The 14,581-nt window shown below is 36.5% G+C and overlaps 1 protein-coding gene across 1 annotated transcript in view; it reads left to right on the top strand.

Moving 5' to 3' along the window:
- SCFD2 (sec1 family domain containing 2) overlaps positions 1-14,581 on the top strand; it is a 191,396-nt gene that overhangs the window by 39,494 nt on the left and 137,321 nt on the right. Inside the window, exon 4 of the mRNA XM_058838116.1 lies at positions 9,517-9,692. Coding sequence (XP_058694099.1) covers positions 9,517-9,692 — 176 coding nt within the window. The remainder of the gene's footprint in view (positions 1-9,516; positions 9,693-14,581) is intronic.

Here is a 14,581-nt window from a genome sequence, read left to right on the forward strand (position 1 = left end):
TATAAGGAAAAGCCTTCTTTAATGTGGTCTTTCTCTAGACAATTTTAATGATGTTCGCAGTAGTTCAGAGTAAACATTGATGTGCAGATAAACATTTGTGAAGTTTGGAAACAAAGGTTTAATGAAAATCTACATTGTTACTCCTTTTTTTTTGTACTGTTTTAATCAAGAAAAAATGATTTTGAGTTAAAGGCTTAAGAATTTAAATAGCATTTACTTGCACATATACTGGCAACTGGTATATTTGAGGGATTTCATAACTAACTTTACTTATTGATTTTCTGGAATCTGTAGTAGTAGCAAGTCAGTTTCTAACATCTCTAAACAAATGGCTTTTATACCAAACAAACCAAATTGTTCAGAAAAGGTTGAAAGGTGTCTTCCAGTTTTTGGGTACCTGTGAGCCAGTTCTGATAAAGCTAGATTAACTCCTTCTCTGTATAAATAAGCTGATTAAAAAGAAAAGAAATATCTACACACACACACACACACATATAATTTTAAAGTATCAGTATCAGTTATGAATGCTGGTACAACTTCCTGAAAAGAAATAATTGTATTGCCATCTTCTGTTCTCTGATAAATTTTATTGGGTGGGGTTTTTTCAGGTAAACACCAGGCTTTTTTTACCCACTAAACTTTATTTTTTTCTGGTATTGAGTTCTATTGTATCATCTCAGTCTTGAAAGTAAGTATTTTGGTTTTTGAGTTGGAAGTTGTTTTTTTTTTTAAAAAAAAAGTCACTCTACAGTACACTGTCCATTTGTGATAATCAAGATGTGGTTAAAAATACAGGAGCAAGTCCTTTAAGCCTCATTGTATCTGGGTGAAAAATAAAATACTTCAAGCTCAGAAAATGAAATTCACTGCAATTGCTGTTCTTCATATCTGTGGGGAAGCAGATTAGTTGAAAATAAGATAGAACTTGCTGTAACGTGTGCTGTGATATCTTCATTTTGCAGGGTGTGTCAGCCACAAGGACTGTGTTTTACATCAAGGAAGAGTTGATGAGTGTGGGTTGGGAGATGCTGCTTCTGGCATGCAGTAGGAACACATGGCACCTGCGCTTTGTTGGAACACTGTTGTGGGTATCAGCACTAAGTGACGTACTTTGTGTGTCTGACGATCACAGAAAGGACTTTAAGTTTTTCCCCCTCCTTTTCTAACATAAGCAACTTCTAAAGTGGCTGAAAGTGATGTAGAAGTAGAGGAGCAAAGCGTCACCGAGAAGAGCCTGTGTCAGAGGATTTAAACCAAAGATAAAATATATGCCGATGTGCTTGCAACATCTGTAGGTGTAAAACTTGAGGTGGAACATGGCAATTTAGTACAACTGTGTGGGTTGCCCAGTGCTTTTTTTCCAAAGTATAATTGTGTAAGCCTCTTCATTCAGTCTTGCAAAGGATGACTTGTTACACAAGAGACATGGTGAATTACATATGTACATACTCATATATCATCATGTTTTCCATCCCTATTTAATTGCTTACCACCCCAAATGATTGTTCAGATATTCTCAGCTGCAGAATCCAGAAATCGTAAGAAAAGTAATAAGTCCTGTGAATAGTGTACCAAAGAAGAACAATAACCTCCTTTTCTCTGGGGCAGTATGCCAAGAACACAATGAAGTGCTTCAGTGTCTAAGAACATATGTCCTAGGGCTAAATGAGGACATGGGTAAGCCACCTGACATTCCCTCGGGAGTGTTATTTTTAAGACAAAAAAGTTGATTCATTTCTGAAAGAAGTTTAAAGTGTTCTGGAGATAATTCAACCAAATTTGTAGATTTCAAGTCCTTTTGCAGTCACAGTGAATTACTGTTTCTAAGGGTTATTGGGTTTTAAGGGCTGGAGATTCTCTGTTTGGGAGTTGGCCTAGTACTCTGTATTTATTAACTTGGTGGAAGTGGTAAAAACTAAGTAATAAAATCCAACCCCTATGCATATTTACTCAGGATTTTGAGGAGTATTAGTTAAACTCTGGTATGCCAGTATTAAATTACAAGAGTAATATTGATGATAACTCCTGGGAAGCTTAATTCTAGAAGATGATATTTCACCTGTTTATTCAAACAATTCTCTTTTTAAAAAAAAATTGCTTTAATGTTTAGGAGGGCAATCAGAGAGTACTGTAGACACTGGCTAGAGATGGTTGTTACTTTTTTGTGTATACTGACTTACCAGTCAGAAGAGGGAAAATTGAATGGTAGAGTACAGAAAGAAAGAAACAATCATTTGAAAGCCCAGAACATTGAAAAACAAAATCTGAAGGACAGAAAAGAAAAAAATTATCAAGTCATGTTGAAACACCTAACCTATAAATTTTTTAAAGCCTTCAGGATGTATTTGAAAACATGACACTGTAGATGGACTAGGAGTTATAAATCATTGCTAGGGTCAAATTTAGACATCTGGATTTCGGTGCATAGAAATGAAAATGTTGATGATGATTATATTAGAGCTGATTATATAAGCTTTAGTTATATTTTTCCCACCTAATTGATTAGTTTTAAGATCAGATTTGTTTTAAGGCATGTAAAATAATTTCAAAAAAATAGTCAACAGAACTGATATTTAAATATGGTTTTCATTTTGTAATAAAAGGTTAAGGCTTATTAGGAGAGAAAGCTAAAACAGCATATGGCTCTAATGTGAATATAATTGTCTCTATAGGAACACTGTTAAGACAAGGATTGAATGATACCATACACATCTAGTGATAGAGAATAAACTGCTTTTGGGATAACTAACTCAATGCTACAGCTGATGGGACTGAAGCCGAGACAGGTTAGGTGTTCAAGCTCTCATGGCAAGTGCTAGATGAGTAGTAAATAGAGTCCAGCTTTATTTGTTCTGGGTATATGCCTCTATTCCAGAATTTGCTAAATATTAACATAGTTGTTGCCATTGTCTATGGCTCCATGAAAGCCACTGCATACACACCTTCAGATGTGAGATGTGGCACGTTCTGCCTCCCTTAAGGAGATGTATTGGTCTCGGGATGTATTAGGAAGCCTGTGACACACAGGGAGGCGTGTCTGACCTCCAATGCCTGTGTTCTCCAGATGTTGTTAAGGTGGCGGGAGGAATGGAAATCAGTAAGGGCTGGTCACAGCACTTCCTTGGTGGCACAGTGCTGTGGGGGCAGGCAGCAGGAGGCTGCCACTGCCTTGTGGCAGAGTACTTTGATGTGTATTTCAGGGACTGCTCAGACTCCCAAAAGAGACTTATCCTGGCATTGCTCTAGTGGGGACTTGCTGTTTGTACTCATAACTGTGACCATGGGGTTATCTGAGTACTGGAGTTTCTGCCACAAAAATGGGAGAGGTCTACAAGTGTCCATAAAACCCAGAACAGATGGTCACATGTTTGTGGGAGATGAGCATACACTGTTAGAAATAAGCCTGAATCATCTGCTTTCAGTCTGCTGTAAGGTTTAGAGCTCTTCAGGTCCAGAGCCTTATTCTGGAAAATCCAGCCAAACAGTATCTCATACTGGCCTACTTTCCTTCTCTCCAAAGAACTAGGGATTAACTGATGCTCTTGTTTTCTTTATTAACAGTTTAAGGGCTGGATGACTTTTGAAGTAAGCTAAACAAAAGTTGAGATTAAATTATTTTCCTGGCGCTTGTTGTTAAAGATTGTTATTGAAGCTTCCCAAGAAGTACAAAAGAATTTTGAGTTAATAACAACATCTGGAAATTAGACTAACAAGTAGACGTAAGGGACATCATCTGTCCTGCTAAATTGCTCTCACTCAGTTTGTCAAATGTCCAACTCCCTTAGCAGCACAGTTGCCCAGTTGGCTTTGTGGAGTACAAGAGCTTTCTGCATTCCTTGCAAGTATCCGGCATTGCTACTGGGAGAGATAGGTCTATGTTTCTTAGACTGTGAACAAGGAAAACAATTTATCTGGATTTCTTCAGTCCTCTACTGACTTGAAAAATCTCATCTGTGAATATAAGCGTGCCAAGATTGTTTCTTATTCTTGGTTCTTTCAAGTGGAAAATGGACCTCAGCAAAAGGATTCCAGCCAGTGAAGCTCTGTGTTCTTGCATAAAACTGAACAAAGTTAAAAGCTGTGTGTATTTGGCGATTCCTGCAGTCTTGGAAGAGCATTCACTGATTTACTCAGTTGGTCGCAAAATCTACTTTCCTCTTTACTTGTTGCCTTATCCCTATGGAGATAATTAACTAAGTGTTTTATGAAAAAAATAAGACCTGGATGTTTGGAACAGTGCATTGATAATTCTGACCTTTCCTCTTTAGACACCTTGTTCATCCATAAATTTTTATTGGATGCATAAGTGCCTTTGGATTCTGAATTTTAAAAAATTACTTCTACCAGTAAATCTATCTTGAAAAATAATTATATTATTGAAGCAATGCCTGCATTGCACTACATAGACTGCAGCATTAATTTCAAATGGAAAAGAAGTCATACTGGTAAATTGCATCTTAATGTCTACAAATGTGGTTTTTCCAGTTGATTTTCTGTTTTACTGTTAAGGTGAAAGTCCTTTTGTTCCACTCAGTCTACTCTTACTCAAACCCAGAATTTTGAGACACCTTTAATATCAGTTGCTGGTAATTTCTGCCACAATATGTCTGTCTTGAGTGAGCTGCTTTGCCAGTAACAGAAATACTTCTTCCCTTCAGGCTAATGGTGCATGTCATAATTTCTACATGTATTATGAACTGCGTATATTTGATATGGTAAAACATTGAAAATGTTGATATTCAGTGCTGCTATTTTCATATTTAGCAATGAATTATTTATTCAATTAGTTATTAAAAAAACAAAAACAAGCAACATCTGTAATTGAAAAGTCGGCAAAATTGATCTGCAGTTCTTTTGGGATCTGCTCTAAATTCTTGAAAGTTGGAGGTGGAATTCAACCAATATGTTTACAAATTAATTATCATAGGAATAAAGGATTAAAGGGGGCCATTTGTATTGAATTAAGTCTTGTGAACATTTATGCAGCTGTTCATGAGACACTCATCAAACCTCACCTTAGAACAAGTTACATTTGTTTGCCTCCACTCTTGTGTCCACTGCTGGAAGACTGATTGATACAGTGGTGTTTCTTAATGTCTTGTGTAAAAATATCCATGTATTATTTATCCCCATTGGTTGTAGTACCAGTATTGAACTTTCATGTAAATATTTATGCATTCAAAGGGACCTCTTTTTTTTTTTTTTCCGGCTGGTGCAGGGAGCCCATATAAGCTAGACATTTCTGTTTTGCTTTCCTAATTTTACTTCTCCATCATCATAATTGTTATAGTAACCTCTATGTGCGTGCATCACAGTTTTGAGTTAAACTTCCAGGAATGGGGTGATTTGAGCTGCACAGGGAGGGATAGGCTTTGTATTGAGGCATTTTTATGGTCCTGTTTTTACTACAACTGTATCACTTGAAAAGAATTTTACCTGCTCTTTTACAATGAAGAGGCCTAGACATTTTTTCCTTCCTCTGTCATTTTCAGGTTTTAACTCCACATTTACAGCTCTTACCCTAGCTTCAAAATGCATCATTTTTATACTGTTAAATTTCATCCCACTTGTATTTGTCCAATACTCAAAGCAATCCAGCTCTGCTGGCTGCTCTTTCTCCATATGAATGATGTTCCACAAGCTTCTGACAGCACCTGTTTTGGCACCATTTATTACCAAAATTTGTACTATAAATATGTACAAGCACACAGAAGAACACTCTTATTTTACCTTTTCTTTTTTTTTATTCTATTACTTCTCTATTGCATATTACTTGCCATCTGCTTTTGGGTGTTTCTTAGATATCTTACAATTCTTGTAGTTGTAGTCTTTCCCACTGAAATGTAGTTATGGCACAAATAATGGTCTGTTAAATCCACGTGCATTGTAATTAATTTGTTAATTGGTTGCATATCAATTTTGACATTATGTTCTTTGATAAATATACTTTGCATTTTATCCCATTTTTAGGTGTGATGTAAGATACTTTTTTCTTGGACATTTGTCCTGAAGCTTTTTAACACTCTTGACATCAGCTAAATAAGGCAGCTAATTTCACCATATCTTTGACATAAATGTTAGTTTTATCCTTTCCTAGGCCAGTCTAGTCTCTGTTATGTCTTAATATTTATCTTCCATTTATCAGAGTACTAAAACACAGGGTTGCTTCATCACACTGATGTTCAGTGTTTCTTGGATGGGACAGGTCCCTCAGTAGTGAGATAGGTTGCTAGTCTGTCATGTGTCTGTTACTTCTGTAATATCCAGTCTCATTCCCTACACTGTTATTTCGTTCTGTTTCCTAAGATTACTTCTTTCATGAAAGATTATTTCTTTAGTGTTAATTGTGCCAAACTAGCCATTCATTGTTTTTTAGGTGAATTAGTTCCCACACATCATCAGTCTGTTTTTCTTCCCTGCTCCCCATCCTCCTATGTTCTGTTAACTTTTGGGTTTCACTGTGATACTTTCCAGTGACAACCTATTGATTTTACCCTCTCTGTATATTTATGAAGAGGCATGAGGCTTCAGAGTGTTGGGGTGATTTGTGTTGTTGTTGAGATTTGTATTTGTTTCCATGTGTGTGTGTGGTTGTTTTAGTTTTGTTTTAATATTGCTTTCAGTAGATGTCATTTTTTCAAGTCCTGTATTGGGGTTTAATGTAATTGACAGAGTTTGGGACAAGTGTACCTGTTTCACACATTCTGCTTGATAACTCTTAATGGCAAAGGTTATTTCTTAGACAATATGGAATATGGAATTCCTGGCATTTGTGCAAAAAGGTTATCAGTACTTTTAAATTCTTTAACAGTGGTTTAGATCAAACTTTTCCTTTCCACTTCCGGGAATTTAATATTTAATAATTTGATAAAAAATTATCAAGTGCTTTGTCAGCATAATGTATTTATCACAAGTCAGGCTTTGATGCCCACACAAACTTTTGACTATGCATGATCTAGAGTTTGAGCAGTGTATGGCTGATGGAGCAGGAAGATGAGAGCAGGACAAGACGCTTACACTAAAGTCTTGTTGCCAGTAGTTGCCATATTCTGCCTGTGAACCTCAAAATGTGCTTTAAGAGAACAAAATGACAGCTGAGACATGTTGTGGTTGAAATAGATCTCCACTTGACTTCTTAGGACCTGTCTGCCGCATTGCAATGAAACGACCTGAAACAACAGAGGGACTTTAAAAATCCAAAGGGCTGGTAGGGTTGAAATTAGATTAACGTTAGTCTGTTGTGCTGAAGTCTCCCTCTGTGAGCAAGCAGCAGGGAAGATGATGAGGATTTAGGCCTTGGGAAAAGCCATTTAATTGCTGATTACCACCAATTACTTTCCCAAATTCCTTTCCTCAGCTACTGGAATAGTAGAATACTGGAACTATATTTATCAGCTAGCTGTCCAGGGAGATTGCTGTGTAGAAGTTGGCTGGAACTCTCAAACCCTGGATCTGAGTGGTTCTATGGGTATTGTAAACATCACAGATGAGATGCTGCGCTCCTTAATGCCAGTATAAGTTTTGTTAATGACTTTCTAAGGTCAGGATTTTCCTTATACTTACACATGTGTTGGACTTTCTTTTGGTGGTATTCTGATGGTGGGAAAGAATTTGATTGTTTATCTAAAATGGTGCTGAATGGGTCTCAAACTGATCCAGTGCTGCATCTGGATTCACTTTCACAAGGAACAATGTGGAACAAAACTATTGAATTTTATTTTTTTTTTAATTGAAATCAGAAGCCTTGAAAGCCCTCCGATTTTTCAGATTCGTATGATGAGGGAAGGGCTGGCAACTGCATGTTTTCTCAATTGAAGCAAGTTATCAGATTTTGAATATGCTACAATATATCAGGACTGCTCTGGGTTATAATGCTGTGATTATCAAAGGTATGCTGCAAGGCATCGTGGACTGACATTTTCAAATCACCGTGTAAATCTGCCTGACACAGCTTTAAAAGAAATAAAACAAGACTGAAAGCTCCAGTGTTTAGTCTAAAAACACACATGGCCATGGTTGCTGTTTTAGCCTATGTGGGCTAACCATGGAAGCCTTTTGTCAGCCCTCTGGCCTACTGAGTGGTGTCAGCTTGATTTGTGTGTTAATTTGCTGACTTTTTGGTTTGATGCTTTCCATTAAAATTCACATAAAGAGCTTGTGTGTTTTCGCTTTATTTAGCAGCTTTCTCAAGTCTAAATGCTATTCCAAAGACTGTCCTTGATATCACTGAAACTAAGAGGAAGAGCTTTCAACATTTATTCCTTGTTGGAATCATTTATTTGCCATTTATATGATACTGAAAGGATGAAGGCAGATGGGGAGCCTTGTTAAGTGATGATATAACCAAACACAGAGAAGAAACACAGTGGCAGTTTTACAAGATTTTTCCTTTATGGAAAAATTCTGACTGAAATGATCAGTGTTGTAAGCTGTGAACCGCTTAGCATCAGGACACTCATGTGTTCCTGGCACCAAAGATTGTCATATTTACGTTAAAGGATCCTCCTCACTCTATCTCATATAATATCTCTGCTTTTTAGGTCTGGTTTGCTTGAGGAAGATGACTTATTACTGGCAGAGGCTTCCAGCAACCGGCCCTGGACTGGGTCACAATCCAGACTTGCAGCTAGGATGGTGTTTTGACACCATTTTTGCCTGTCTGTTGAGGGTGTGTGTAATTGCCTGTGATGATTTTCTTGGGATAGATGAGCTGCCTTCCTTCCTGAAAGAGTTCCCTTCCAAAACATAAATTGCTTGAGCAGTTCAGCCAGCATTTTAACATTGGATGAAGCAACAGCTAATCCTGTAGTATTTGTCTGGCCAAAATGGTGCCCCTCATGCTCTTCTAATAAGGAGAGATCTACAGGACCTTGTGTGGGTGATGCGGTGTTTATTTTCAAACAGCTGGTGAAATCATGCTGTGGTTACATCATGTCAGAAAATGAAGTCACACCTTGGAAGTGTCCCTTCCAAGAACAGCTCCAGAAATCAGGTGCTTGTGTCACTGACTTTCTATCTGTTTCTTGAGTCAAAGCTAATCAAAAAAGGTACCCTCAGGAAGTTGTGAGAAGATTTGAGTTTTCTCTAAGGTAAAAGACTCATTGGACTTTTGGTAAAAACAGAAAGATTGTTTAGAAGTAGTCATCAAATATTATTTCCCTAGCTGGAATGAATGTCCCTCTTTGTCTGAAAACAAAATTATTACCCTTTATGTCACCATCTGTTGTGGATTGTTAAAAACCTGCCATATTAGGTTTAACTATATTTAACGTATTTAAGTTTAACATATTAGGTTTAACATATTAGGTTTAACCTCAAGGCACAATTCATGAATGATGTATGTCTTTGTCCTGACCTGTTGCTGCAGCTGAAGCTTCCAGTGACTACAGCATAGCTAAGATCATACCCATAGTGGAGAGGCCTCTAAACTTCTCCATAACCTTTTCACTATAATTTAAAAAATTTAGTTTTGCATGTGTCACCACTGAATGCTGCATCCTGTTTTCCTTTCTACAGGCAGAGTCACCCCAGAACAGCTCAGCTCATACATTCAGCTTTTCAGAAACAATCTCAAAGCTTTGGAGAACCACTGTGGTCTTCTGCAGCTTGTGCTGGCCACGGTCCAGACTTTGAAACACCCCCAGACTTCCAAATGGGACAATTTCCTTGCCTTTGAGAGATTACTTCTGCAGGTACACATTATGTTTAATGTTTTGATTTTCCGTTGCATTCTGTAACTTTGGTATTTTTATATTTGTTTATGAAGAGGTGTGTTGGGATGTCTTGCCAAAGAGCTGTTCCTGATTACCAAATGGGTGAGAGGAATGGGAACGTACATATTTATTCTTTTATAGCTGTGTCTAAGATATTGTATAAACTAAAGAGTAGGCATTAAAGGTGAAGTATATAAGTAATCTGAATTGGGTGACAGTTTTGCATTTATATGAACTTTCAAGAAGATATAACTTCTGTCATTGCCTAGATTGTTGCTGTTGTTATTATTATTATTAATTATTATTAGTAGTAATTATTATTATTTATTATTATATGCTTCTTGCAGTATGTGCTGAATCAAATGCAGAGAGGAATTTCTTACTATGTAAGTGTAAAACTTGTGTAATTTGCTCAGTTGATGAGTAGATGAAAGTTGGAAATTCCATGCACCAAGAGAGTGAGCTTTCTCTTGTTCACAACTGTCATCTACCCTCAGTTCTTCCCACCACCGCATTTTTTATGGCATCCTGTTTGTGACCACAGTATTATTTACATACCATTTTCTATCACATTTGGATTTCTCTCAGGAAATTTAGAGTTAGTGGTGTATTGAACTCTATCCCACTAACCTTTGGAGATGTACCAAACAAAGGAGAAGCTTTTTCTAAGAACCTAGTAAAGCTAATTCCTGCTGAAGTTCACAGAAAGCTTAAAACTTTTCTTCCTGTCTCTTCTGGCATTTTATTGTTTTAACCATCTTCTGAAACCCTATCAAGAAACATGTCTTGATGAGCAAACTCCTAATGAAGTTTAAGTCAGCCTTAAATGAGTGAAACCAGATATCTCTGTAAAAATCAGGCGTCTAGACAACAACCAAACAATTTGATTCTCCTCGTGATCTCTGGCAGCAGGGTACAGTCCCTGGTCCTTCAAGAGGAACATGCCCATACATCACAGCTTCGTAGTCAATGACTTTCTGCAAGGTTTGGAGAGCAAAAAACTACAAAACTTAGATAGTAGCAAACTCTTGTCTAAATTAATTTTCTAAACTACTATCTCTTGGTAAGACTGAAATATTTTTGAGTATCATAGGCAACTTTCTTTTTCTATTTAAAAAAAACAACACACCTCAGGTCAAATAACTTGTACCAGCCATCCTTTAATTTTTCTGTAGAAGATGGGACTGATAGCATATAGTCCCCTTCTCTCTCCCACAGTGAGTCATGTCGCATAGCTCTTCTCGGAGACTGGCTAAGTTCCATCTTAAAGCCGTTCAGCTTTAGAATTATAATAAAGCTGCACCCTCAGCATTGTTTTCACAACAGACAGCTGCCTATATAAAAGCCACGCAGTAAATCAGCAGGGAGTGGGAAAACAGAGGTAAGGAACAACCAAACTATATATTTCATAAAAAAGAAATGTTTAACAAGCACTCCCATAGTCGTAGGTGGCTTTGGATTATACCCTCTGCCTTCCACCCATCATATTAAGGTAACCTGTGTTAGCCAAAGCAAACTTTCTAGGCTAACATTTTTAACTGTTCCTTAAGCACATAGTTATTTTCAGTAGTTCAAACAACAGTTATTTTGAATTACATAGACTCTATTTTGAAGACAAAATCTGACATGCATTTTCTGCTTCTGAGCACATGGCCTGTCTTTGAGCTGTTGACAGGGCTTTGTAGGGAGAGCAAAGTATTGAGCCCCAGAAGACATTAAAGATATATTTATTTAAAAAAAAAATCAGGACATTACTTTGTGAATGCTTGGTACATAGCACACTGCACTAAATTTGATGCTGTCATAGTTTATTTCAGCAGTATTACTGAGAAATTCTTAAGCATATTTTTTATGTTTCATATAGTTTAAAACAATAAATCTTAAAGCATCCTCAATAAAATGTACTTGTTTCAACATGAAAGTAGCATTGTATATTGGAATGGCATGGAAGACAACTGTTTGTAAAATATCTACTGGGACTAATATTGTTAGACTCTGACAACGTAGGAATTGTAGATTTTCTGTTGATGGATGCGTGTCAGACTCCAGCTGATGCTAAAGGAGATAAGCCAGTAAAAACAGTTGATGTTAGAATCTCAGATTTCCCAAAAAAATAAATCTGCACAGTGTTGGAATTTCTGACATTACTGGATCTCTCCGATGGCTCTCATGATTCTCTGCTTAGTCTATTTCATGCTTTTTAGAAAAAAAACACATTGTTGATAAGAAACCATTAGTCGAACCATTACACTTTTATGTTTTTCTTTTTTATGTTTTAAAAAACCTTTTATGTTTTTCTTTTTCTCTCTACTCTTTGATTTACCCTTTTCAATTGCAAGTACTCAATTCAAAAAAATGGCCTGCTAGAGGTCAAAACAGCCCACTTCTACACTTTTGTTGTAACTAAAATCTCTACATTTTTCAGACCTATGTTGGTTCATTAAATTTTTTACATCTGCATCAAGGAAATTTGGTTTTGACTGAAGGTCTGCTAAAATGCAGCTGCATACTTACCTTTCGCAGAGTGTTGTTCTTTCCTTAACTGGGATGGATGAATAGTTTGGGAGTAATATTAGATTTCAATGGAATCACAGTGTTGAGCTCAAAGGAAAGAGAATCATGATCTAAGAGTAATGCATCAAAATTATTAATTTTGTCAGCCACAAGTTTGCTCTGTGTACTACTGCTCTTCCTCTGCACATGATAGAGCTTTCACTACTGAGGAGCTTTAAATGCTGTGTGAATTGAAAGTTTGTCCTATTTACAAAGGAGATACCCTACCCCATTTCTTCTTTTGAGATTCTCTTTCTACTTTTTCTTATTCTGACCATCCATAAAACTGATAGATGGGAAAGGGAACACAGACTAAATGCTGCACCCCACAGCCTGTAACTCCCCAGTGTTCCTCACGTGAAGGCTTTGTTTTCCTGCAAGATTTAGTATTTAGGGAGGTAACAAAGTAATAAAGAGTGTTGCCACTCCATACTTTTTAGCTATATTCCCTATTCCTCTAAAATTTATGTCTTTATTGCAGGTTTATTAAGCAGTGTAGACACATGAAATACAAAAGCACAAGAGCTCTCTCCAGAGTAAACAAAATGTGACACTTTGAGAGAAAAAAACTTTTGCTGTTTTTAGCATATACTACTCATATATTTACTAAGCAGGGATTTTTCCTCCAAATTCACTTTAAAAGTACCCAGCAGACAGTGTGAATGGGACCATAATGTTCCCCAAAGGAAAGTGTTGTTCCTCTTTGATTGGCACTACTCTAAAATTACTGAGGTTGGGTGTTACCTCTTAGAATTGGCTGAATCCTTCTGGCATAATTTATTCAAGATTTAAGAATAAAGTACTTGTCATACTGAGTAGAAGTCTATTTTATTAATATCCCCATCATTTAAATTCCAATATTAGAGGGTTTTTTCTGTGATCCTTCCCAAAAGAGGAAGCTGTCTTTCTTGTTTAATATGAGGACACTCTCTTCTTTTTTAAGATGTCTGTGGTAAACTTCCTTCTAAAACTGCAAATGTACCAGCATTGTTAGAATATCTGGATTGGCAAAAATAAGGATATCTGGAAGATTATTAAATTCATTGTTATTATAGTGTTGGAGAGAGAAATCTTGCTTCTTGAGATTTTTTGTGCAACAAAGTTTTTGCACCTGCTGTCCAACATTTCACAGTTTCCTGGGAAATTAGACAGCTTCAGCATTAACCTAAAAAACCATGATGCTACCTACCATTGGATCTCAGAACTGTCGAAGTTTTGTTTTGTGATGCTGATTAATGTCACATAATCTCAAGAGTAATTTGAATTCAATTCATAACAAATAATACTATAAAACCCAGAACCCAAACAAATTCACAAAATCAATCCATAACCAAAAATCATTAACACAATCACAGTTTCATCCTATAGATCAGTGGATGTAATTACCTGTATGATGCCTAGCTGATAAAAAATTCTTTCAGCTACCATAAAAAAAGACAACACTCTAATATTTTAGCAAAAGTAACTGGAATTTTTAGTCACTCCTGGTAATAATATAAGTAGGTCAAATACTCTGGTGGTAGAAGCTGTATACATACACTTAGGTGGAGATCTCTTGACAATACAGTATTTTCATCTCTAAAATTCCAAGTACTAATTAGTACAAATTTGATGCTGTAAAATTTGTCAGAATACAGATTTTATTGTTGTCCTTGGTGTCTAGAGAAACAGAAAGTATAAACATGTTTTTAAGGAAACAGAGACTTAATGCCAGATGTCATTCCAATGTTTTTATTTTCCTTTTGGCAGAAAGTGGTTATAAGTTAAATCAATGACATCATTCTTCCTCTTATGAGTATTAGTGTTCAAACTCACAAAAAAAAAATAAAAGTGAAAAAATTGCAATGCTGCTGAGAGTTTTATGTTGTAGTTAATGTTTCAGTAGCAAGAGCTAATAGCTAGAGTGTTAGTAACCGTGCCATACTGTGCTGTGATTCTTTACCATTTTTACAAATGGAAAGTACAGGACTCATTACTTAATCAAGGGTGACATTATTATTTATTTGCACATAATAGGTTAGGTTCCTCACATACGCATGCCTGCACAGAATCCTTTGCCAATAAATTTGAAAACTCCTAAAACAGCTTACAAATTTTCCCTGTCTAGAACTCAGTGTAGTTTTCAGACTGCTCAACCTTTCTATAGGATACAGTAGTTACTAGGTAACATTTACTGATTCTAAACTGGTGTAAACCAAGAGCTTAAGCATGGGCTTCAGTTTGCTGAGGCAAGCAGTTTAATACAAAGAAGTGGAAAAAATAGAAAACTTTTGGAGTACTTCCTCTTGCTCTGCAAGAATAATTCATAGGTCAGC

This window comes from Poecile atricapillus, chromosome 4 (assembly GCF_030490865.1).
Source record: "Poecile atricapillus isolate bPoeAtr1 chromosome 4, bPoeAtr1.hap1, whole genome shotgun sequence".
Taxonomy (NCBI): domain Eukaryota; kingdom Metazoa; phylum Chordata; class Aves; order Passeriformes; family Paridae; genus Poecile; species Poecile atricapillus.